General features: G+C 41.5%; 1 protein-coding gene across 1 annotated transcript in view; it reads right to left on the bottom strand.

Annotated features, from left to right (window-relative positions):
• GRID1 (glutamate ionotropic receptor delta type subunit 1) overlaps window positions 1-26,793 on the bottom strand; it is a 731,600-nt gene that overhangs the window by 121,634 nt on the left and 583,173 nt on the right. Inside the window, exons 9-12 of the mRNA XM_003783500.1 lie at window positions 10,921-11,022; window positions 8,999-9,196; window positions 5,121-5,445; window positions 3,858-3,996 (exon numbers count right to left, since the gene is read on the bottom strand). Of these exons, the coding sequence (XP_003783548.1) occupies window positions 3,858-3,996; window positions 5,121-5,445; window positions 8,999-9,196; window positions 10,921-11,022 (764 nt within the window). The remainder of the gene's footprint in view (window positions 1-3,857; window positions 3,997-5,120; window positions 5,446-8,998; window positions 9,197-10,920; window positions 11,023-26,793) is intronic.

The raw sequence follows: 26,793 nt of genomic DNA, 5'->3' as shown, positions 1-26,793 counted from the left end.
CATCTACCTCTCTATTTTTGTGCCAGTACCATGCTGTTTTGATCACTATGGATTTATAGTATAATCTGAGGTCTGGTAGCGTGATTCCTCCTGCTTTGATGTGTATGTATTTTTAAGCCTAAAGGAAATCGTGGTAAAAGAGTATACTTAATATCTGGTAAAGGGGGAGGATAACTACAGTAATAATAATGGTAATAAAATGCTAAATTTTTCTGCATCAAAGGACAGAGTATACCTTACGTATACACATTATCAACAGAGTAAAAAGGCAACCCAAACAATAGGAAATATATTTGCAAATCATATATCTGATAATAGATTAATAACCAGAATATATAAACATTAACAACTTAATAACAACAACAAAATTACCCAATTAAAAATTACATGAAGAATGTGGGCAAATAAAACCAGAAAAAGCAAATATTGGCTACAATATGGATGAAGTGAAATTGTTGTGCATTGCTGGTTGGGAACATGAAATAATGTAGCAGGTATGAAAAATGATATGGCATGTCTTTAAAAACCCTTAAGATAAGATTACTATATCATCCAGTAATTCCACTTCTGGGTATGTGCAGCAAATATTAAAAGCAGGGACTCAAACAGGTATTTGTACACCCAAGTTTATAATAGCATTATTCAAAATGGCTAACATGTGAAATCTATTTGCTGACAGACAAATAGATAAATAAACTATGGTACATACATTCAACTTAATATTACTCAGTCTTTAGGGAAGAAAATTCTGACATAGACTAGAACACAGATATACCCTGAAGACAGACTCAGTAAAATAAGCCAGTCATGAGAGGACAAAGACTGGGTAGGTGCCTAGTAATGGGATTGTGAGAGTCTAAGTTGAGTTCTTTGAGGATTCTCCATACTTCTTTTCAAAGAAGAAATCCCAACAAAAGAGTAAAAGTGTTCCCTTCTCTCCCCATCTACGCCAGCATTTGCAGCTTTTGGACATTATGATGCGAGCTATTCTCACTGGGGTGAGGTTACAGACAAAAAAGAGGTGAAAAGAAGCTCAACCTAAACCCCAAAGTTTATACAAAAATTAACTCAAAGTTGATAGTAGACTGACATGTAAAATGTAAATGTAAAACTATAATAGTTTTAGAAAAGAAATTCTTCACGTTCTCAGACGTGGCAAAGTCTTGACATATTCCATGAGAAAATAAGTTTCTAAATTGCATCACATCAAAAATTTAAAAATTTTCTTTGTGAAAGACCCTGTTTCTTTATAAAAGATTAACTAGAGGGTTAGACAGAATATTTGTAGACCATACATCTGAAAAAGAACTAGTATCTAAAATATATAAAGAACTTTCAAAACTTAGTAGTAATAATCAAATAAGCCATTTAGAAAATGAAGGAACAGATGTATCCACAGAAGAGGATAGATAGATAGCAAAGAAGTATGTGGAAAAGGTGTTCAACATTATTAGTCATTAGGGAAATTCAAGTTAAAACCACAATGGGTATTGCTCTACTCCTATCAGAGTGGTAAAATGAAAAATAATAACAACACCAAAAGTAGCAAAAACACAGAAAACAGGATAATCGCTGCATCTCTAGTCACTCTGGAAAGTAGAAGAATAGTTTTTTATAAAGCAACCCAAATGACCATCAACTGAAGAATGGATTAACAAATTGTGGTATACTTATGCCATGGAATACTATGCAGCCATAAAAAGATGGAGACTTCACATCTTTTATGTTTGTCTAGATGGAGCTGGAACATATTTTACTTCTCAGTAACATATCTCAAGAATGGAAAAAAAAAGTATCCAATGTAATCAATACTACTATGAAATCAGCATATAATCACCTACACATTCATAAGAATGGTATAGTCCAGAAAGAAGAAGAGAAAAGGAGGAGTAAGGGAGGTGAAATGGGATCAGGAGGAGGGAAGGCATCTAGGGGCACCTCACCTAATGTGCATAATTGTAATGATACATTTCAAAACTATTAAGAATCGAGTATAAATGTCTTGCCACAACAGATAAGCGAGGAGATGGTTATGTTAATCGGTTAGATGTAAGCATTCCACATTGTATATCAAATCAGCACATTGTACCCCATAAATTCATTAATGCACACAGTTATGATTTAATAAAGAATAAAAAAATAAAAATAAAACAACATGCAACTCTCATATGACCTAGCAATTGCACTCCAGGTATTTATCACATGCAAATAAAAACGTATGTTTATTAAAAAAAAAAAAAGTTGCACACTAATATTAATAGCAGCTTTATTTATAATTTCCAAGAACTGGAAACAGCCCAGAGGTCCTTTGATGGGTGAACAGTTAAACAAACAGGGTACATGGGATACTGTTCTTCCATAAACAAAACAATTAACTACTGACACACATGAACCCTGGATGAATCTCGAAAGATTTCTCTAAGTCAAAAAGCCAAAATCAAAAAATACAAATCCCTTTACATAGCATATACAAAATGACAACATTTTAGAAATGGAGGATATTTAATGGTCTCCTGGGGTTGGGGAAAGGATGGCAAGGGAAGGAGTGCAGTGGAGGTGGAAGTGGTTATAAGAGGACAATGCAAAGGACCCTTGAGAAATGCACCTGTTCAGTACCTTGTGGTGAAAGATACCCACATTCACACCTGATAAAACTGTATAGAAACAAATGCACACTTTCATACACATGTACAAAGATTAGCACAAGAAGAGGAAACTGGACAAAATCAGTCAATAACATCAATGTCCATATGTGACTGTGATATGATACTAGACTTTTGCTAACTGTTACCATCAGGAAAATTGGATAAAGGGTCCCAGGAGACTTCCCTCTATTATTTCTCATAACTTCATGTGAATCTATAATCATCTCAGTAAAAATGTCAATTTAATAAAGATACTGGATAATATCACGCAGAATCTTAAATCCTAGTCAAGGAGTTTGAACTCTTTTAAATAGGCAATTGGGAGCCATAGAAGCTGGTTGAGTTTGATCTATACCCAAAAACACTAATCAAAAGAACTAATATGAAGATAGTGTATGAGGAATTAAAGGAAAAGTTACTAAAATCAGAAACTCAGAGAACTGTGATGAGCGCTCAAGTGAGAGTTAATGCTGAAGCCGGGAATGAACCCAGTGAAATATAGAATAGATCCACGCCTACGGCCACTTCAGCAACCACATACCCCACACACATTCACTTTGTTCAAGTTCTTTGTAATTTATGCCATATCTGGGAATTGGACATTAAAATAAAGGCATTTCCAAGAATCATTTCACTCATTCATTAAACTCATTCTATATACCATAATCTTAACATTTTCAGAAATGAAGATAATTTTTAGTATTTGGTCTCAATAATTTTTATAACTTTATAAATGTAAGTGAAATAGATTTTCTAATCACGATAATTGACATGTTCTTAAAATCATTTTAAGGTATTTGAAGATCAGAAAAATACATTAGCCTTCTGTTTTTAATTAATTTTAACCAAACATTTGCAACGTTTTTATTAAATAAGTTTATAATCAATGTTGAAACGTCTGAGAAAATATAATTTAATTTTAATGTCTTGATTTATTCATTTTGTAAGCAACATCTCAATTTTCAGAGAAATATTATTTAATGAATTTATACATTCATGTGATTAGACATGAGATAAAACACATGAGTGAAGTGCTTCTCTATGCTCCAAACATTCCCGAGGATCGTCAAATTGCAGATCCAGGATGTGAGTCTGTCTCTGCCCCACCCCAGACTCCATAGCTCCAGGCTGCCCTGGATTGGCTTATTTATACCATCTTTAATGCCTCTCAGGGAATGATGATTCCAGATCTAGAAGGAGGAAGAGGCTTACCTTATGGGGTTGTCCATCCTGGACACTGTGAGAAAGGCAGCAAGATTGGCTGTGTAGGAAGAGCACACGATGAGGGTGAAGAGCCACCAGCTCCCCATCACAATGCGCATGGCCATGGAGTTCACGGAAGATTCACCACCTGTAGGAGGCAGCAAAACAGATTGGTCCCAGCCTTCTGGTCTCCCACCCCCAAGGAGCTGCTCCATTCTGTGGCCAGGCACACATGGTGGACTGTGTCATTTCTGGAAAAGGGTCGCCAAACTATCAATCTTGGAAAGGAACAGAAGACCACAAAATACAGAAAAGTTAGGATTGGCCTTCTAGCTATATGAATTTTGTGAACGCACTAAGGATAGAGTCCTGAATATCAAAATCTTCCAATTAAAAGATTCTACCTTAGAGTGGTAAGAACATTCAGAGTTGCAACTCAGATTCAGGTAGAATAGACTTAGGAATTCTGTAAATATAAACTTACTTCCTACCCAGACGGAGACCTAACTTTCTTTTAAGGCTATAAATGAAGTGTACTATATACCACTTTTATTAATATTCATCTCTCCCTAGACAGCTTTTTGTCCCCCCCAAGGTTTTCAGAAATCATTACTTGTGAATTTTGGTCAGAAGCTGCCTTTTTGAGGCCAGTTATTTCTCGTTGGTCCCTTAGGTGGTAGCAGAAGAAAGCTTCTCATTGCCTATTCTCCTTACATAACTTCGCAAAGCTTTTTGCCATAGTGCAAATAGGGCCAAGATTCATATTATGAACTTTGCAATTTGCTGTTTCCAGTCAAAATTATACAATCCTGTAACTCCAGAAGTGCTATCCAGACCTCTCAGAGGTAGGAGAGTTTGTATCTCAAGATGGCTGGAATATAGCTTAGATGATTGCAACACGATTGTAATTTGTTCCCCCCCCCATTCAGTCTTCAAATTTAAGCAAGGTTCAGAATTTCATTTGATAATCTCATGTGCATAGCAATTGCTCTAATGTAGGAGAGGAGAAAAGTGCAAAGCAGAACTCCAAAGTTAATTTCATCTAAAGTGGAGAATCAAGATTTGAAGTTAAGTTCCTTGTTGTCGTTTCATTTAATTTCTATCTGATATTACTCCAAGAAATTGGGTGCCACATGATATTAGCACTGTCCCAGAGATCAAATAAAATTGCATTTAAAATGATTTTGGTAAAATGCACCTGAGAACTTTGCCGATGGATAAGTTCTTCCAGGCCCCCGGAGCTAATCAAACATCAGGAAACCAGGAAGGTACCTTGTTGTACGAAAGCTCCGTAGACGATCCAGATGGCGCTGTGCAGGGTGGCAGAAGCAGACGGCCGGGGCTGGGCAGAGCTCTGAGCCCTTACCGCCTGTATCCTGTTCAGCACAAATATCAGCACACCAACCACAGGGATAGCTGCTGCAATGCAGGCCCACACAGCGAAATCGAATGGGGCAAAAAGGGAGAAGATGCTGATTTTCTCCTCGGGCTTCTTGATTAGAATCCCCACCGAATAGTCCATGTACCGCTTGCTGAAGTCCACGACGCTCTCCCTCTCTGGTGTGATGGTGATGGCAGAGATGGCCAAGTCTGCTCTCTGAAAGGCAAACCATGTCATCAGCTTACAGCAATCCTCAGCTTACTGCTGGCTGGGTCCAGAGGTTCTGCCCTCTGCCCTTTGAGTTGCTCTGTTCAGAAGAAATGGATTTGAGAGTTGACACTCTGTGATTCTGAATACTGTTAGGAAAACCCAATACTAGTTGTCTGTTATTACCTCCATCAACTTACAAATATCTCTCCCAAACCTAACAACTCCTGGAAACCTCTTCTAGAGGAAAGTCTGGTAGAGCATGTTCATTCCTCTATGAATGGTAGTTTTTCTTTGCTTTCTTATCACTCCCCCTACCAAACCTTCATGACCTCCTTTCTTTCCCCGCTGCCTGCCATCAGAAAGGCCCTTCTACTTCTTCTAAGCCTCTCTGCATTCTTCTTATACATCAAGGCCACAGACACACTCCATCTCCCCATAAAGTCTCTCCAGACTCCTTAGCCTACGCTGACCTCACTCTTTTCTTAAAAACTTCAGAAGTTATATGCTGCGTTGTGATAACCATTGAATATCATTAACATATCATTTCCTGATAGTTTTATATACAGACTTTATACCAGACAGCAAAATAATTCAATAATAAAGGGGTCATCTACTGGTGATTCTTCCTATAGTAAAGCCATATTGTCAGGAATCTCTCTAGCCAGGCACAGTGAGTGGCTCATACCTATAATCCTAGTACCTTGGGAAGCCAAGGCAGGAGGATTTCTTGAAGTCAGGAGTTAAAGACCAGCCTGAGCAAGAACAAGACCCTGTCTCTACAAAAATAAATATATTTTTTAATTAGCCAGGTGTAATCTCAGCTATTTTTGGAGGCCGAGGCAGGAAGATTGTGTGAGCCCAGAAGTCTGACATTGCAGTAAGCCGTGATGATATCACTGCACTCTAGCCCAGGAAACCAGACTACACCCTGTCTCAAAACAATAAGATAAAATAAAAAAGAGTGTCTCAGGACATACTGTACCATCACCTTAAAATTATCTTCCAAATTTTTTGCTTTCCAGTTGGGCTTTATTTTAAAAACAAACAAAGACTTCAGTTTGATGGATCTAGACCATGGGATAAGCCACCAAATATGGGGAAGCTTAAGAGGCTCCTTCCAAGGTGGATGGACAGCAGGAAGTAATGGAGCATGGGATCTTTCTTCCACCAGAAGAACAGTGAACAGCACAGTAATCAGACTGATCTTGGCTCTTGGGCCTCTCAGTAGGAGACATTAGCAGAATAAGGTTTGCTTTAGAATGACCTGCGGTGACGAGTGGTCCAACCTACCTGCTCACATGGGGGAAACACACATAGAAGGATTTTGTAAGGTTTAATATATGAGCTAGGGGCAGATATACTGATGTACTAAACTAAAATCCAACAATGTATCTAGAGCCAAGAGAAAAACATGGTGCAGGTGACTACATCACAGCTGTCCTCACACTCATCACATTTGCATCTCTAGTTTTTGTCTTTCTATGCAGAAGTCCAACCTCAAGGATCATTTTTAGGCTTAGGACAGTTTGGAACATATTTAAGGGCCAAGAAAGAGATTTAGCAGAGCAGTATAGGTTTACAACATAAGACAATTTTATGTCTTACAACATAAGACGTCAATTTTATAGAGCAAAGTCCAAGGAGGAACAAGGAAATTGACTCATGACCCAGGTAGAGAGATCGGGCTGTGACAGTGGGAGAGGCTGATAAAGGAAGGATTAGATGACCCTCCCTTCTGGAGGGGGTGCAGGTGCCTGTGGATGAGAATTTCATAGGAAGTATAAGTAGAATTCCATGACCCAAAATCTCAATTTATTTTCCCAACATAGGAGTGCATTTTTTAAATAGAGAAGGATAGATGATTATTAGGTTGCTCAAGAAGAAACATAAACTTTTCAAATAGTTTCTGTGAGATGTAGCTAAGAGGCTCACCAAAGGATGAGAGACTCAGGCTTTACTGAAAGTCCAGCTGACATTGGAGACCTCACATATTTCTACATCGGTCTGGACAGGTTTGTAATTTTCTTCTGTAATTGCATGCATGCAAGTCAAAAGCTTAAATAATAGACTCAATTTAGGGTTTGGGTGCAAGAACGCAGGGAATCACAAGGAATGAAGGGAACAGGGTTTTGTCTGGTCAACCACAGAGAGCCCTCTAGGCAGGAAAAAATGCAACGTCAGAAAAGCACAGAAGAGAAGGATCAGCCTCACACGTAGCGGCTACACAGAAAGAACCGTACACAAAAGACCACATTTCTCATGACTCCATTTACAGGAAACATTCACTAAAGCAATTCCGTGGAGATAGAAAGCGATTAATAGCTTAGGACTGGGGGTGGGAATGGCATTAACCGTAAATGGGAAAGAGAGACCTCAGTGGGGTGCTGGAAATATTCTAAAACTAAATTATAGTGACAGTTGCACAACTTGGTACTTTTACTAAAAATCATTGAATTATACATCTTTGTCAGATGGAAACAAAGGAAGCCCTCCCAGCAACGCTGATAAGCCAAGCAAGTTGAAACTTGCACAGATGAATCAGAAAAGATGCTGCTGACTGTTTCTTCGATATGAAATAGTGGACCGTAACACGGTCTGTCTTCAGACTTTTATAGTGACCCACATAATGTGGTTGAATTGTATACAATGGAAATGTCATCAAAATAAAGCTGTTTTGAAAAAAGATTAAGAGAAATTTGAAGGGATGAGGGGCTTAGTGTCTGACTTTATAGGTTTAAAAAGCAAAGGACTTGTGTTGTAGGCGGAAAGGCCTAAAAGGTGATAAGGACCAGAAATTGTGGTCACAGAGCAGGCCAGTGATGGTGACAGCTAAGATGCTGACAAGATGCACAGGTGTGGACATAGCAGTGGAGGAGGGCAAATGTCCCAGAAGTGAGGAGGTCCAAACACTGACTCCCAGCCAGTACTTCCCTCGGGATGGCAGAAATGGTCAGACTTTCTGACAGCAATAGTGGAGAGTGAGTGTTTGAACCGGGTGCCACCATCATAAATGATCACAGGGAAATGATCCACAGGTCATGAGATGACAAGTTCAGGGCACAGTGAGTCAGTTTCATGCCACATGTTTCAATGAGGGCACAGTTTCTGTAGAAGGGAGGAAGAGGCATGATTTGAAATGATTATGAGGAGTTGGGGAAATCCATTCCACCCACACACAGTGGTGCACACACACGCATGTGTGCTCACACTCAGTTGTAGTCTGCCAGGAATGGGAGAAAAAGCACTCAGCAGTAACCCAGTGAGTTCTTGTTTCAGCCCAAATGTGGGGTGGGTTTCTTGAAGGCAGTATCCAGAGCAAGCCCAGGGATGGGTTCCAAAGGAGCAAAGGGGAGGGAGGGGAAACAGTGTGCCAGGGAATAAGAAGATATTAATAAAAGAGCAAGGAGTTTTAGGAAAAGAGGGCCCTGTGTGTGGAGAATGGTGACTGCAGGCTGTTCAGCCAGCCCCATGGTTCCAAGTGCTTAATGGGCTGAGTTCAGGTATCACCCCAGAAGCACACTAGGGTGCCCCTCTCTACAGATCTGCTTTGGGGACCTACCTTACTGATGAGCTCCCCGATCATCCCGTTCCAGGAGGTGTTATGGAGCTGGTGACCGTACCTGCCGTCAGGGGCCTGGTAAATCTCATATTTGAAGCCCAGAGATTTGGCCAGTGCATCCAAGACATCTATGGAGAACCCTTTGTAGCGCTTGGGCTGTCCAAGGATGTTCTCAGCCACCATCACGAAAGGCTCTTCCTGGGGATGATAGAATGAATGTTCTTCAATTAAATAACAAGTCACTGATGCAGATTTCCAAAGTACTGTTGGGAAGTCCGATATGATGCTTAATAACCTTAGAACATTTGTATTTACTCAATTTAGTACTAAATTAAATACTAAACCTATCTTCTCTTTTCTAAAAGCTTTTTGTGGACACTCAAGGTACTTCACACAGGATGATCCGTCTGATTAGCAAAGAAATAGAAATGGAGATCTACTTGTTTTGTGTTATTGTAGCCCAGGATCTGCCCTAAACCCCAGATCCTAGAATAACATGATTTATTTCCATTCATTTATACGTAGAACTAGGACTCTGTCCTTAAGAAATGTCATAATTGGCTCGGCGCCTATAGCTCAACCGGCTAAGGCGCCAGCCACGTACACCTAAGGTGGTGGGTTCGAATCCCCAGCCCAGACCCGCCAAACAACAATGATGGCTGCAACCAAAAAATAGCCGGGCGTTGTGGCGGGCGCCTGTGGTCCCAGCTACTTGGGAGGCGGAGGCAGGAGACTCGCTTGAGCCCAGGAGTTGGAGGTTGCTGTGAGCTGTAATGCCACGGCACTCTACCCAGGGGGACAGCTTGAGGCTCTGTCTCAAAAAAAAAAAAAAAAAAGAAATGTCATAATTCTATGAGACCTACATAAAAAAAGATACTTCTCATCCAGGATACTAAATGGCAATAAAGCTCTGTGATATTAGATTGGGAGAAGTATTATATCTGTCAGGTTGTACTAGAAAATGAATACTAATTAATAGCCAAAGCCAGACCAGAAGCCAAAGATAAGATTCACATCCACAGTTTCTGAGTCCAAAGCCATGCTGTGTTCATACCCACACCTGCTGTGCTATGCCAGACGCAGGGCAGGTGACCATCTAGAAAACACCTCGGCCCTTCCTATCATTCCCCTGCTTTCTGGTGTGAAACTAAGCAAGTGGGGGCTTTTTGGCAAATGGCCCCAGGGAAATATGAATATCTCATAAATTTAGTTTTGTTGGGAAAATATAAGCCTTCTTGGCGGTATGCACATAGAGAATGTGATAACACCACTGCCAGAGGCTTCTGAGCCAAGGAGACACTGGAGCCTGCTGGGACAGAAGGAACATTTAGACATGTCTGACCCAGTCAGTAAGACGTAAATTGAAAATATCTCCTACAGTTCTTTGAAAAATAGGAAAAAAGAAATTGAAAGGAAGATGCTTCTAAGATCTCTTGCAAATGGAAATGTCTATGATTCCAGGACAAGCATGCAGAAAAATTGCAACTACCAAACGGTCGTTCGTCCTGAACTGTGTCACATGGGCCCACCCGTGGTGTTGAGAACTAGAAGAATGTCCTCCTCCAGCATCCTCCTGGAGACCTGGATTCCAGCATTGCTCTCCTAAGGACCATCACTAGGTCAAGGTCCAGTCACTTCCAGGAACAGGTGGAGCAGCTGGGCCCCCTCTAGCACTCAGCAGTGGATCTGGATGAGGGTTCCTTCTCTGGAGCAGCTCCTGGAAGGCCCTGGAGACCCTGGGGCAGAATCTCCAGTCTTAATTTCCCCTTCATTATCCCCAATGTCATTTACATGAAAGGCTTTATAAAAATTCAAACCCCTCCTCAAGGTCCCCTTCTCTCTAAACCGTGCATGAAATAGAAAGCAGCCTCTGACTCAAAATTCGGGACAGTGAAGCTTCTAGAATATCCCCATGATCCTACCAAGACAGTCACCACTTTGAGAGTCAGTCCTTGGAGGCGGCTCCCCATGGGCCTCTCTTGCAGGCTGCCATTCAGGCCCTTCTCCGAGTCCCACGTCGCCAGCTGTGAAGGACAAAAGGGAGTGTGAGGATAGAACAGACCCCTGTACACCCCTTAGGACCTTGTCTCCGAGACTGGGATCCTAAATCAGGTAGGGAGGTAGACAGAAACCCTCTCAGTTTCCCAGAGAAGCAAAGCCATCTTCAAACCCTAAAATGAACAGAGATGTAACAGATGAAGATGTCCACTTCCTCCATCAGCTTTTCGGGAACTCCAGAACCCAGCACCTCCCTAAAATAAAACCAGCTGATGAGAACATGTTTCTAGACGTGTCCCAGTTTTTTCTGTCCACCTCTGAAGTTCATGTCACTGTGTCTCCCACAGAGAACCCTCTTTGTTTAACTGCTCTTTTGACTGGCTGGCACCATAGTGCATTTGAGCCTAGCCACTGTTGTGTCGTGAGTAGGCTGAGTCTTGGCAGGTGAAGGAGATAACAAAGACCCAAGTGCACAACTTGTCTTGCACCTTGGTGACTACTGCAAACAGAGCCTGCCCTGTGATGCAAGCTCCATAATTTTCCCTGATCTATACGTAGAGACTAACAACAGACTAAATGTGCTTTGGATCCATTATATTCTCCTAAGTGTGCAGGGTGTAACCAACAGCCAGATGAATCTCCGACAGACACCCAAAAATAGCCAAGGAGACCCTAGCCTGGGTTGGAAACAACAGAGGCACATTTGCCCTTGGAACTGCTTCCCCTCCCTGCATCCCTGCAGCATTTGGACAACGATGAAATTTTTGTCCAGTCGATGATTCTCAACTACTAATTGGGGAGGCAGAAAAAAAAGCAAACAGCCAGTTCCCACCTGAAGCCACCTAGATCAGGATCTCAGGGCCTGGGTATGGGGAGTGATAATGCTTCCAAGTGATCCTAGTATTGAGACCCCTGCTCTTCTGGGTGACTCGGCCACTATCTTGGCTGCATATCAAGATCTCTTATGGGGCTTTTAAAACATACGGGAATCTGGACAGCCCCCCACCCCACCCCCCCGCCACCCTGATTCTTATTTAATTGCTCTGTAGTGAAGTAGAAATGAATATTTTAGCTCCCCAGGGGATCCCAATGCACAGGCAGAAGTGTGAACCACTGCTGTAGATTAAAGCAGTGATTCTCAATCTTGATAAGTGCACAAATCACCTGGGGATTTTGTCATGCACTGACTCACTCTGGAGGCCTGAGATTACTCACATCTAACAAGCTCCCAGGTGGTGCGGCTGCTGCTGCAGCTGCTGGCCCACAGACCACCATTCACGCAGCCAGGGGTTAAAGAATCAAACTACTGCAGGCAGCATCTATTCTTTGTCAGGGAAAATCCAGAATGCCCCTAGTGATCCCCCAAACCATGTAGCTCTCAGGGAAGAAGTGCTACTGAGGGCCCTCGAGGAGCCGGCGCTTGCTCCATTTAAGGGCGCTTCCATCCCCTCAGCATTTCCCACAGTCCTGGCACCTGCCACAGGGTCTGTCCACTGCACCCTAAGTACAAGGCCACAGTCCCGAAACCCCAGGGACCATTCCACCTTGAAGATACAACAACTCTGAGGTCTAAAGCAGACCCATCAGAGTAAGATATGGAGCTCTACAGTCAGCTGAATAAAAACTTGCACTCTCTTGCTGTCTTTGGACCTGACACCCACCAGGACCCACTCCATCCTAAATAGCATGCTGACAGTGATAAATGAATACTTTAGTTAAAAGCATGGTCACATGCCTGAAAAGCCCCACCACTACGAATTACTTCAGAAGGAATGGCATTGCAGTGAAGAACAAGTGAAGATCTACCCAGGATTCTGCTCGAGGACATCAAAGATGCCAAACATGCCACACTCCTTCAACAAGAAGGAAATATCATGGCTGTTTCTCCCTTGGGTCTCAAGAAGTAGCTCTGGGATCCAGAATTTATTCCTTCACCTGGACTAAAATGCTGGTCAAAGGGAAGAAGACAGACTCAGAAGGATGAAGTCACGGAACTGACCGCCTGCATTCTTTAGATGCTCCAACGTGGGCTCAGGGAGCAGGAAAGGGCGTGTACCTGGGCTGCCTGCACCTGCATCCTCATAACTGCTGAGCCCAGGCATGGAGCCACTTAACCCTGACCTGTGGGCTGCTACTCAGCTGCAAAGGTCCTCTTGACCATCTGAGTGCTCACAGAGTCATCGTGGAGGCAATTTTGTCCTGATGATGATGTGTCAGTTCCAGAGCCTGGATATATTCTATCCTGCACCAGGACTTGAATTCCCAACATCTGTTGCCAAACTCTGCTGGTATGGTGAAGGGGTATCTTGACTCTGCTGCCTGGATTGGATAAGCACCTGGAATAGGGTTCTGCCCAGCCTTGGCCAACCAGACTTCATCTGTTTTTCTAAAGGGATTGTACTCAGGTGTGACAATGGAGAATGGAAGCAGGAGGAAGCAGTCAGGATTAAACCGTGTCCCGCTAAGTTTTCAGCTCAGCTCCAAGAAGGGCTCTGCCTCTCAGTAGCTCTGCACACGACCCTCTGCTTCCAGCCCACTGCCTGGCTCCAGACAGCACAAGCTCGGCCTTAGACCTCTGCCACACCCTTCTCACTGGTCTTATTCCTGCCAAACCCTCCTGCTTCTGGCCCATCCTCAAACATGCAGTTATGTACCTTCATAATAAATAAACATGAACTATGTTAAGAAAATCTTCCAACGAATTTCTCCTTCCTACAGAACAAATCCTAACATTGTCCTGTTTGGCCTAAAAGAAAGGGCTTCCCAAACTAGAACTCACCCTGACTCAGTATCATTTCAGTCTATGTAGCCAAAGGTATCACAACCCCACCAAATCACTCGCCCTTTCTCAAACACATCATTTTTAAAAATAAAATTTCACTTCAGAATAGTTTCAGATGTATGGAAAAGTTGCAGAGGATGTACCACTTAGGTCCTTATGCTACATACCCACTTTCCCCTGTTGTTAAGATGTTAGATGGGTCTGATACAGTCATCACAACTAACATCATTTAGCCTGATAACTGATTTTTGCAAAGCTGCAATAGAAATAACCCCCGGTGCCTTCTGCTATGGGCCTGCATCTGTGAGACACATGTGAGATGTATTTTTCTTGCTCTGTTCTCTGGAGTCAAAATCCTGTCTTCATCAGCTGTCCAGAACCTCAGCTCTTGGGTTGGACCTTGTCTTGCTCATTTCTGTCTCAGTATCTCCAGCCTCGCCTTGAACACCAAGTTCACCTCTTCAAGATCAACTTCTATAACTGGTCTAGAATAGACCTAGGTTCCAATTTTTCTTAGTGCTTACCTGACTTCAGACCGTGCACTCAACAATGCTTGAAACACAGAAGGCAGTCAACAAATATTTGTTCAGTAAATTCAACTTCACTGAGATTCCATCTTCTTATCTATAAAAGAGATGACTTATAAAAATAAAGTCATCTCTTTTAATAATAATAAAAATATCTAAACAGCCTACCAGTAAGAGGATGTCCACAGGAGAAAATGATCTCCTATAAAATATCTTAATTAAGAGTCACAAAAGAAAGGATCAGGATCTAAAACTATGCACAATACAATCTTAATTATTTTTATAAGCAGTGGTAAATATGGGAGGAGATACATTAAAATGGGATACATGGATATACGTATTACAAACAGGCAGTGGAATTATAAATAGTCATTATTACCTTCTGTATGCAGGCTTTTCACTACTTTAATAGGGAGGAAGATAGGCCTTTGATAAAAATAACTAGCAGAGATAATTAAGCAATATCCCATCACATGTCCTTATATGACTGAAAACCCAATGTCAGAGAAATAATCAGAGGGAAATTATCTGTCAGTATGTCAAGGCCAATCTAAGAGTCAGAAACCATTAAACCAGCACTCTGGGTCTAAGGAACTTTGGCCTGGGGTGGCTCATCTCCTGGACGAGGCATGTTAATAGTTTGACCAGCACGGCATCTCGTATTTTAAGACCTCTCCATGATGGTGTAGGGCTCCATAAATGGGAAGATAGAAACCGGCCCCAGCTGAGGCCCAGATCCATAAAGATATGCAATTTCTCTCCACTAAAAAAGAGGAACAGCACCAAGTCATTTTACCTAATTTTCAGGCAACCTTAAAGCAAGAAGGCCATTTATATCAAAGTAGAATTTCGTGAGAGAAAAAATAAAATTCCTCCAAACTTATTATCATCCTTATCTTTTTGTCTAAAATGTTCAGAACTTAAAGGGGTTCTGTTTGTTTGTTTGCTTTGTTTTGTTTTAACACAGACTTCTCTCTCCCTGGCCTTTAGGTATTCTGTACCTCCACAAAGAAAGGAAAAAATACTTCAAAGAGAAACCAACATTCTGCCTTTCAAATACATCAAAGTACAACCGTGTTCCAGGATTCAAGATCCTATGTGTTGGGCAGGAGAGTTTATTATTCCCTCACATCAGGCTGAAGCCGAGAGCTCCAGGCTGAGTGAATCTTCCTGTCTCTACAAAGCTGTGTGCTCTTGCCCAAATCTTAAGGCCAGAGTGGTAAACCGTCACCATTTCTGGGTGACACCATCCCTCCGAGCACCTGATACCTAAGACCAGAACATAGAAAAGCACGCTTCAAATGAAAAACTCCGGTGTAATTTTTTAAAAAGTAAAATGATGCCTTTAAATGGATTCCCAGGCTTGCAGCCGGCAGAGATTAAGAAAGCCTGCATCCGGCTCCATCCCACGGGTGGCTGCTGCTCCCTTCCCCAACCAGAATGCCGAGGAAAATGTTTCAGTCAATAAAAGCCAAATGAGGCTGATAGGCTTGATAAATGGGAAGCCAGAAAAACCTTTTACCCAAAGAAGTCCTGGTACTTAGTCGTATGGCTGCAGACCATTTCATTTGTACATGAGTGTGTCTGCTCTGACTTCCTCTCGCATTTTGGAGACAGAATGTTGTGTATGGGATCGATGAATTTATGGCCACAGACATCCACTTTTGACAGCTGACCTGTCAAGATCAGCGCCTGAAAAACTAATTTCCAGCACTATTAAACAAAACAAGTACTGCTGCTATTTGATAAGACAGCTATGGTTTTCATTCATTGCCGAGATCTGCTCTACCCAGACCAGAAACGGGGATGGAGCCAGAGGTTACAGCACAATCATCACTTGAAAGGAGATATATGGTCTCAAAATCTGATTATGACAAACAGCATTTCGAGAGATGAGCCAGTTGGAGAATATATTTCATAAACCACTGGTCTCAGAAAAATGTATTTCCCGAGTCGGTCAGGGGCATTCTCCATGCTAGTGTTTCTGAGTTAGCTGTAAGATGTGGGATTTGGGACTCTGTGGCCCTGTCCTTAATAAATACAGGGCTATTAACCCTAAAATAGACAGGCCTCCTTTGGCAGATTGGGCTTTGTGATCTGCAGCCTAGTTCTAGAGATATCCTCAAGTGTCACCCTCATTTCATGGGGAGGGAGGAAGGAAATAGGAAGAAATCCAGCTGCTGTACAACCCAGAGACAGAATATGAGCGATTTCATACAGTGGGCCTTGCACATTCCTGGAGAGGGAGGGAGGGAAAGAGGAAGGGAGGGAACGAAGGAAAGAATGGAGGGAGGGAGGAAGGAAGGAAGGGAGGGAGGGAGGAAGGAAGGGAGGGCTTAACTCCAAACCTCATGTTTAAGAATATCCAATAAGACAACTGATCAATACTCTATATTCTTTCACAACTAAGTGAGGAATATTTTGTTGGTAAGCTTGTCTCAAGAACATACTGGAAACAAGAAGTGACAATTTCATTACCATGCTAATCAGAACTTACAACCACAGCTGAAGCTCCATAGAACTGTGCCCTTATCAAGTAGTCCCTGCCACCAGCTGAGTGCAGATGGCACTGGCCTCTGTAATGCTGGTTTATTGTCATGTGAGTGCCATGGACTTTTCTAAAAAAGTAAGTCCAATGGTAGGTGCTCCCCCCCCCTTTTGCCCATTTTTATTGGAAAACAAATGGGCTTAATGTATATTTCAAAGTATGACAGCCTTGGATGTGGGTGGGATGAAGGGGGAGCCAACTATCTTGAATCAGCCCGAATTGGACATTCAACCAACACTGATTTCAGAGAGCTGATCACAAGTCATCCGCTCTGGCTAAATGCAGGAGCAACATGCTTAGACACAAACGCAGAATCTCAGAAAGAGAAGGTAGAATCTGAGGGTAGAATATTATTATCTTGTAATAGTATCTAAGGGTAGAATATTATTAGTAACCAGGATTCATGAGGTAAGGTCTAATTTCAGAGTTCATTTTGGGAATTCCAGCATATCTGAGTCATTCAGGCCTTGCAGGACACGAATCACAGGAGCTGGCAGTCAGCACCTAGTTAATATACCTACCGAGGAAGAGGCTCGGCTCTCTCTGGAAATCCCCAAAAATGCTGTGAAGGAAGGGGTGGTTATCACTCCGAGACAGGAGACATGAAAGTCCTCATCTCAGGACCATTCGCACAGGGAATTGAGCCTTTGGTGAAAGTTGTATGATGCTTCCTTAAAACAAGCCTCTCAGGAATTTGTGCTAAATGTCCAGAGGATAGAGCTGAAAGAAACTGAACAGAGAGCAGAGTAGGCAGGAAAGCTACCACACATGAGGGCTTACGGAAAAACCTTTGGCAAGGATGAGCAAAAGACACTTTCTGAGTGGTGCTGAGGAGGAAGATAATAAAACTGGCGGAAATACCTTTGGCCTTGACAACAGACCCTTCCCGATGGAGGCAATGAAAATGCCCAAGCCCTAGCCTCTGCGATGTCAAACTCCAGGGCAAGAGGGCCTGGGTGAGCTCACACAGGCATGCAAGGATAGGCCAGCTCTGATAGCGCCAGCCATGGAGTCTTTCTGTCCTATTAAGAGCAATGTACACCATGGAATACTATGCAGCCATAAAGAAAGATGGAGACTTTACGTCCTTCATGTTCACATGGATGAAGCTGGAAAATGTTCTTCTTAGCAAAGCATCACAGGAATGGAAGAAAAAGTATCCAATGTACACACACCTATTATAAAATTAATTTAAACCTTTTTATATGAAAGCTATAACCTAATTACAACCTAAGGATATGGGGGGGAGGGAGAGGGGAGAGGGTGGAGGGAGAGGGATTCGAGGGTTCACTTCTGTGGTTCATCTTACAAGGGTACAAGTGAATCTTTTTATGAGTAGAATATGAATGTTTTAACACAATAACTAAGAAAGTTACATGAAGGCTATGTACCCCCTAAGTGCATCAATGTACACAGTTACCATTCAATAAAAAAAAAAAAAGAGCAAGGATGGAGCCAGCTCCCCTGCTGCATACGTTACAGAAAGCGTAAAGAGGAGGCTGCTCCCATCGTGACAACAACAGCAACTAAAAGCCAGATAATCAGCAGAACCATATACATACATATATATTTAATTTAGTCTATAGAAAACCTATGGTCACAGGACCACCTGGTGAACTGAATTTCAAAGGGTAAGCAGCCTGTCCAAGGACAGGACACAAGAAATGTTTTATCTATCGCTGAGCATGAGACAAATGCTCATGTAGCATTTTCACATGTAGCAGCTGAAAAAGTGGGTAAGAAGGGGGCGGCGCCTGTGGCTCAAAGGCGCCGCCCCATATGCCAGAGGTGGTGGGTTCAAACCCAGCCTCGGCCAAAAACTGCAAAAAATAAAAATAAAAAGTGGGTAAGAAGGGGGGAAAAAGGCTTGAAATTAACAGTCCTAAAGGCCAAGTGTGTGCCAGCAAGAGAGGATCCCGGGAACCTCAGGCTCAAAGGAGGTCACACCCACTCCTCAGCTCTCCTCCTCCAAACCTCCACTGGGGGCGACAGGAGAAAGAAAAACCTAACAGCAGCATCTGAACGTTATGGGACAACAATGTCAAAGATTTGGATATCCAATATAGGACTTGCATCAGGACGTGTAAAGAAAACTCTCAACTGTAAGAAAAAGGGAAGGGGAGGGGAGAAGGGTGGCTGGGTGGGGGGAGGGTGACCGGAAAGATGACCTATATTTCTGTCTAACAAGGGTACAAGTGAACTTTTCTAGAACTAGAATATAAATATTTTGACACAATAACTATGCAAATGACATGAAATTTATGTGAAACAGCTTGATGAAAGTATTTCAAAATGTATATGAAAACACTACACTGTACCCCATGTTTGCATTAATGTATACAGCTATCATTTAATAAAAAAATAAAAAATATATAAAAAAAAAAAAGAAAAAGAACCTAATTTTTAAAAATAAAGCTATGACTTATTTTTTCCAGAGAAGGCATGGAAAAGGTCGACATGCACATGAAAATACGTACAGGCCACATCCATCAGGAATCATCAGGGAAATGCAAAATAAGATCACAAGGAGACATCACTAAACCTCACCTTTTGGCTAAAACCAAAGACCATTGCTAAGGATTGTAGAGGATCTGGAATGCAAAAGGCGCAGCCGCCCTGGGGGATAGTGTGGCAATTTCTGATGACGTTAAATATATATTTGCCATACAACCCAGCAATTCCACGTCCAGGCATTTACATGAGGCAAATATAAATGCTATCCCTATAACCATCTGTATGTGAATGTTCCTAGATGCTTTATTCCTAATGGCCCCAAATAGAATCTCTCCAAATGTGGATCAGCTGGTGAATAGATAAACAAGATGTGGTATATTTATATAAAAGGATACTACTCAGTAATCAAAAGTAACAAGCTACTGACACATGTAGCAACATGGATAAAGCGCAAAAGCACTACGCCAAGTGAAGGAAGCCACACACCAGAGACCACATACTTTATTATTGTATGGACAGGGCATTCTCACAAAGGCAATGTTAGCGCTACTGGAAATACATCGGTGGTTGCCTGGAGGTGGGATGGGAGGAGATTATCAAATGCAAAGACAAAGCTGGGGTGGGGGGGTTCAGGGTAATGGAAATGTTCTATATTTGGAGTGTTCTGTATACATACTACCGTACACAGTTGTCAGAGATGATCAAGCACTTTATACCTCAACTGGGTGGATTTATTGCCCATAATTGTAACTAAATAAACTTGATATGTATATAATAATTTTGAAAATGATAGAGTCATGTGCTGAGGAGGTGGGGAGTGGTTACTCACATGTCATGTGACCCAACTATAACCCCCTGGTGAGGATGATTGGAGGAAACATTCCCCAAATAGCATATGACCAACATTAGAACCCTCACGTAATTGTGCTGTAACCACCTGGAGCCAGTGGTCTCATATGGCCAAGTAACTATCTATGAATCTTGAAGGATCAGATGCATCTTTAAAAGGTTTTAGGAAGAACAAAAGTGCATTTTTACCTGCAAATAGTTCCACGACATGCGTGAAGGAAAACATAGGTTACATTACATTATAGCGGGTATGATCCCAAGTTTCTAATGCTTATTCCTTTTTGTGAAATGGCACATGTGTATTTCTAAGGCACAAAAGTGGCTGTTTCAGGCATTGGGTGGAGCAAGGGGATTCCAAGGAATGTTCATTTCTTGCACTACACAATCTTGTAATGTCTGAATTGTTTTACAGAGAGGAAGCATTGCTTTTATAATCAGAAGAAAAACAATAAAGCGATTTTCATTTCGAAACTGCATTACCATCTAGCTTATGACTGTAATGTTGGTTTTGTATTTCTCTTTAATTGTTTTAGGTGTATTGGTTTTGTCTCTCTAAATAACTGCAAGTTCCAGAAAAGGCAGTCTCTGCAGCAGAACAAGCTGGGTTGAATTCTGTTTCTTCTACTCCTGAGCCAGGGAGACATCTGGCAAATGACTTGAACTGGTCATATTTTTTCTCTGGGCTCAAGTGTCTTCGGATGTAGGTTCCACTAGTGATTGTTATTAACTGTATGCTTTTTTTTTTTTTCTCTACTATGCTATGGTCCATACTAACTGTTTAAGGAATCCTTATTAACTGACTAGAATTAATGGCTCTATATATACAATGCATCAGACGGAATTTTGACAAGACATTTCTGACAGCCAGTTCTATGAGTTATTACTTTGAAATTGAAAAATGTGTCAGATCTCTTCCATTACACGCTCCCCAAACTTTGGGCCCTCTCCTTTCCCTGAAACACCCACCTCCTCCTTAGTTCTCTGACTCCGAGTCATCCTTTGCTTATCTTTCTAGAGATCTTTCTTTGCACCTCCAAGAGTCTATGTTTCCCTTCGGTGAGCTCACAATGCCCTGACCATAACCCCGTGGAAATGCTTTTCACAATACTAAAACTCTTTTTCTATCTATTCACAAATAGACTGTATCTTTATAAAGGCAAAGACTATCTCTTCTTCATTTTTATTCACTCAATAAAATCTTACTAGAAACATTTATAAAATTGATCATCTCCTGGGCACTTCCTCATTAACTGGCTAGAATTTCATGCTTTTTTCAATCTCTAGATCCCAAGTGATGCATCACTTCTGAAGTTCTGGAAAAGGCTTTCTCACTCGGTGCTTACAGTGGTTAAAAGTTCCTGGCTGGATTTGCTTTTGGCTTGATTTTGTGTTGAAAACTTAACATGAAGGCCAGGTGGGGTGGCTCACACCTGTAATCCTAGCACACTGGGAGGCCAAGCTGGGTGGATTGCTTGAGCTCAGTAGTTTAAGACCAGCCTGAGCAAGAGTGAGACACTGTCTCTAGTAAAAATAGAAAAACTAACCAGGCATCATGGTGGGCACCTGTAGTTTCAACTATTTGGGAGGCTGAAGCAAGAGGATCTCTCAAGCCCAAGAGTTTGAGGTTTCTATGAGCTACGATGCCAGGGCACTCTACCCAGAGCAACAGAGTGAGACTCTATCTCAAAAAATAAAAAAGAAAAAGAAAAAAGAAAACTTACATTAAGACTTCTAGCCATGGAAGAAGTGTTAGCACAATGAGAGATTTTTAGAAACCCCATTTTGATGGATTAATAAATTGTGGTATATGTATACCATGAAATACTATGCAGCTTTATGTTTACATGGATGGAGCTGGAACATATCCTACTTAGTAAAGTATCTCAAGAATGGAAGAAAAAGTATCCAATGTACTCAGTACTTTTATGAAACCAATTTATATTTACTCATACTTTCTTATGAAAGATAGATCACCACTATAGCCCAGGATAAAGGAGAGAAATGGAAAGGGAAGGGAGGAGAGAGGGGAAGTTTGATAGAGGTAGGTAAATGGTGGGACCACACCCATGGAGCATATTGCAAGGGTACAAGTCAAATCTATCAAGTATAGAACATAAATTGTCTTAACACAATAATCAAGTAAATGAGGTGAAAGCTATATTAATTAGTTTGATAGAAGCACTCCAAATTGTATAAAAAATCAGCACATTGTACCCCATAAATGCATAAATGTATTCATGATCTATGTATATATGACTTAATAAAAGGACAAAAAATAAAAAGTGAAAAAAAAGAAACCCCACTTTGTATATCTTCACCTCTAGATCCTGGTTAGTGTACGGTCAGCAGACCTAGAGCATCATACTTTGGCTCCATCTCACATCTACTGAATCAGCACCCAGACTTTAACCAGATTCTCAGGGAATGCACAGGCATGGTTATGTTTGAGAAGCACAGTTTCAAGGTCATACCATTATTCTTTACCTGGGAGTTTTATGAGCTTTACCTATCAGTTTCTCTCTTATTCATCTCCTTTCTCACCACCCATGCCCAATATTTTCTATTTGCCCAAATATGCAATATTTTCTTTCTTTCTTTTTCTTTTTTTTTTTAATTGAGTTATTTCACTCCCCCTCGAATTCTCAATTCTATTACACTCCTCAGTAGTGTGCCATAGTGTAATAACTCACAGCAGCCTCAAACTCTTGGGCTCATGCGATTCTCTTGCCTCAGCCTCCCAAGTAACTGAGACTATCGGTGCCCAACACAATGCCAGGCTATATTTCTTTTTAGAGACAAGGTCTTGTTCTGGCACAAGCTAGTCTCGAACCTGTGAGCTCAGGCAATCCACCCACCTCAGCCTCCCAAGTGCTAGGATTACAGGCATGAGCCACCACACCCAGCTCAAGTTTGCCCTTCAAATTCATCCTACCCATCACACTGTCCACCTTTTTCACTCTACCCCACCAACCCTGGCCACCTTTCATTTACTCTCTCATGCCAAGGTCCTTCCTGCATAGGAACTTTGTAGATACTCTTCACTTTCCTGATAAATCATATTTCTACCATTCACATTCTGTGCTTGGCTCCTGATGCTTGCTTGATGAGATTTACTTTTGATTAAAGCCCTGCCTGTCACTCTTAAGTTTTAATATTTACAAACATAGGATTTTGCTATTTTCTTAATGGCTCTCAAATGCTTTGTGAAAAGTACCTTCCATGATAGAGATGATATCTATTTTGTCCACCATCATAAACATCTGACACAATTTCTGGCACATAGCATGCACTTAAGAAATATTTGTTGAATAAGCAAATAAATTAAAGGATTAGTACCAGAATCTGCAAATTCTTGTGTAAAGGACTAGCCAGTAAATGTTTTGGGCTTCTTGGGCTATCTAGTCTCTGTGGTCAACTATCCAATGGGGGTAGCCTGGTTCTAATAAACTTTTCTTACAAATTAAACAGCAGGCTGGATTGGGTGCAGGGGTCATAGTTTGCTAATCTGTGTATGTCAATACCTTTATTTCTACCGTTCCCTCTGCCTAGAATATTCTCCCTCCAGTTGTACTTTCCAGAGCACTACCCTTCTTTCAAAGTTTAATTTGTCATTTTTAAAAATTGTGTAATTGCCATGTTTTCAGGAAATCCCATTTTCTCTCTCCAAACAGAAGTGACAGATCCTCCTGCATCTTGAAAGCAGTATGCTTACCCTTTTCCGTGGCACCGAGCACATTCAGATTTCCCTGACAGTTCCTGTAGCAGATTGTATTTTCTAAAGATGGTTGTGACAATATTCCCCATCCCACATGCTCTTCTGTAATGTGACTTCTCCACCTCCTAGCAGGAAGTGAAGTCTAATTCCTCTCACTTTGAATCGGGTCTGAATCTCATATTGCATGTCTTTGAGGTTAGGTCAGAAAAGGCTCTGCAGTGGCTACCTGGTTCTCTTGGGATGCTCACTCTAGGACAAGGCTTTTCAATATTAACACCATTGATATTTGAGGCCAGATAATTATTGGGGGTCGGTGGTTGTTGTGCGAATTGCAGAATTTTTAGCGGCATCCTCGACCTCTGCCAACTATATGCCAGCAGCACACCACGGCCAGTGTGACAACCAAAAATATCTTCAGACATTGCCCAAAATCCCCTCAAGGGTAGAGTTACACATTTGACCAATACCACCACTCACTGGGAACCACTCATCTAGAAGAATACAGCAGCCATTCAACAAGTACAACCACCACCATCCTGGAGGGACCACGTGTAGGTATTCTAGTAGACAGTCCTGTGTGAGTCCAGCCTCCCAGGCTCCTCTGCCAAAGCACTAGACATGTGATGAAGCCGTCTTACAACCTTAAGACCAGTGCATTAGCCAGCTGAATGTCAACAAGTAACCTCAGCTAACATCAGAATAAATAAGCCTCACCAAATTTCTGATGCACAGAATAGAATCCTCGAGATATAAGAAAATTGCTATTTATTTCACTAAACATTGGGTCACTGGTTTGCAGCAATAGTACTTTGAAAGAAAATTGTTGCCTGGAGATAATGGTGTTACTATAAAAAAATATAAAATATGTTGGATTAGCTTTGGGACTGTGTAGAGAAGGAAGTTAAAGAATCCTATGGAGACCCTGGGTGAAAGCAAAACTCAGGAAAATTTACTGTAAGAGTTTAGGGGAAAATACTGGAAGCTAGGGAAAAAGCTACTTTTGCTATGCCGTGGCAGAAAATTAAGGAAAATTTTCAACGTGCAATAATATGGAAGGCAGAAAATCTATTAATAAATTGATGAATCTAACTAACCAGATTCATCTAAAGATGAATCTAAGCAGGCAGAATCTTGGACAATCCCTTGGTTTCGCTTAGCTGCCTAGCATCATGCATGCATGGATGTATAGATAGTTCATAGATTAACTAAAGAAGGAATTCTGCCTTCAGGCAGAATTTAGAGAAAATAAATAGAAGCCAGAATTTGTTGGATTCAAAGAAAACTATTTCTCATCCTCAGTCTCTTCAAGCAGAAAAATCCCCACATAAGACAGATTCTCACTGCAAAGATCAACTCTCCTGTAGACTACTCAGAAAATATAGACCCATGAAATGAAGCCTCTGGCTGTAAAACCCTTTCTTAAGACCTCATAAATATTTAAGGTGTTGCCTTGTAGGCCTTTCAGAAAGACAAAAGACTCCCTACAATCTTTAAAGTGTCTATCACTGACCCTATCTGATAGACAATAGAACTTCTAAAAATCCTTGATAGCTTGTTTGGGAATGCAAGGTAAAGAAGACGCTGTCTCAAAGAAATCTGCATCTAATGTGGTCAGCTACCACAAAACTTAAATTAAAAACCCATGTGAATATTAAAGTTAGTGTAGAGGCAAAGCCAAGTTAGTGTAGAGCACAGCCAGGTTAGTTGAAAAGGCTCAGAGACGATGCAGAATGAAAGAGACTTTTAAAACCCTGAACTTTGGTGGGCAGGAAGCAGCTGAGAAAAGTATTCAGCTGCAAACAGCCTATATTTTTTTTTTAATGGAGAAGCTAGGACAACTTATAAAGAGTCAAGAGCTCCAGGGGTGGAGTCAAGACCAAAGGATCGTTGCCAAGAAGCAGTAGCAGGTCCTAATCAAGAAGTTAATGACATGAGTCTAGCTGGATATTGAGAATTGTTAAAGATGGCGATCACCATGTGCTTCCATCTCCTCCCTCCATATGGTTGGGAATAATTATTTCAGTTATCCCGTTACAGTCATTCCTTTATATATTAAATGTAAGGGAGGACTTAGACTGAGGACTTCAGGTTGAGAACAATATATGGGGAGCTGTACCCAAGAATCTGTCTCCATGGAATTTCATTTGTAATTCACCCTGACTTAGAGGATAAAGATGTCAGATTTTGAGTTGAAGCCATAGTGGAATGAGACTCAAGGGTTCTTGAGGAAGGGAGGAAGATTAGTTTTCACGTGGGTGGGTTGTGCATCATTGTGGCCATAAGAAAAAGCATTGCTGCAGACGGTATCTTCCAAGGGTAGCAATAACATCGTCTGTCTCATCTGCTCTTCTAGACCATGCCTTGTTACTATTCCATCAAAACAGAGTCCACCCTTTCTGCACCCCCTTGTACCTTGAGTTGTTTCACTTATAACTTATAAATGATGGTGGAAGTAACACTTTGTGACTTCAGAGTCACATGGCTATTCTAAATAGCCCATGCAATGCCCACTTGGTTCTCTTGCTCTGGGGGAAGCCAGTTACCACTAAGAGATTCCATAGCCTGAGATCACTGTGATGAAGAGTCTACAGTCTACAGATATGTGACCTGGCAGATAGTTCCAGATGAGCTCCATCTTTCAGGAACCCCTACCAAGGTACCAGGCATACAAGAGAAGCCAACTTGAACAAATACAACTAAGTGACCGCAGTTGAAATCACTCAGCCAAGCCCACTGAATCTATGAAATATAATAAAATACAGTGAATATGATACATTGTCATAATATAGTAGAACTATTGCCATTAACTGTTGAGGTCATTGGTCATGCATCAGTAGTAACAATCACTCATGCGTTTTCTCTTGCATTCATCTTAAAATCATAATCTGGTTTACTCTTCTCTATATTCCCACGGCAACTAAA

This window comes from Otolemur garnettii, unplaced genomic scaffold, assembly GCF_000181295.1.
Source record: "Otolemur garnettii isolate 467f Iridium unplaced genomic scaffold, OtoGar3 scaffold00008, whole genome shotgun sequence".
NCBI classification, from domain to species: Eukaryota; Metazoa; Chordata; class Mammalia; order Primates; family Galagidae; genus Otolemur; species Otolemur garnettii.
This window is presented reverse-complemented; position numbering and strand designations above follow the sequence as displayed.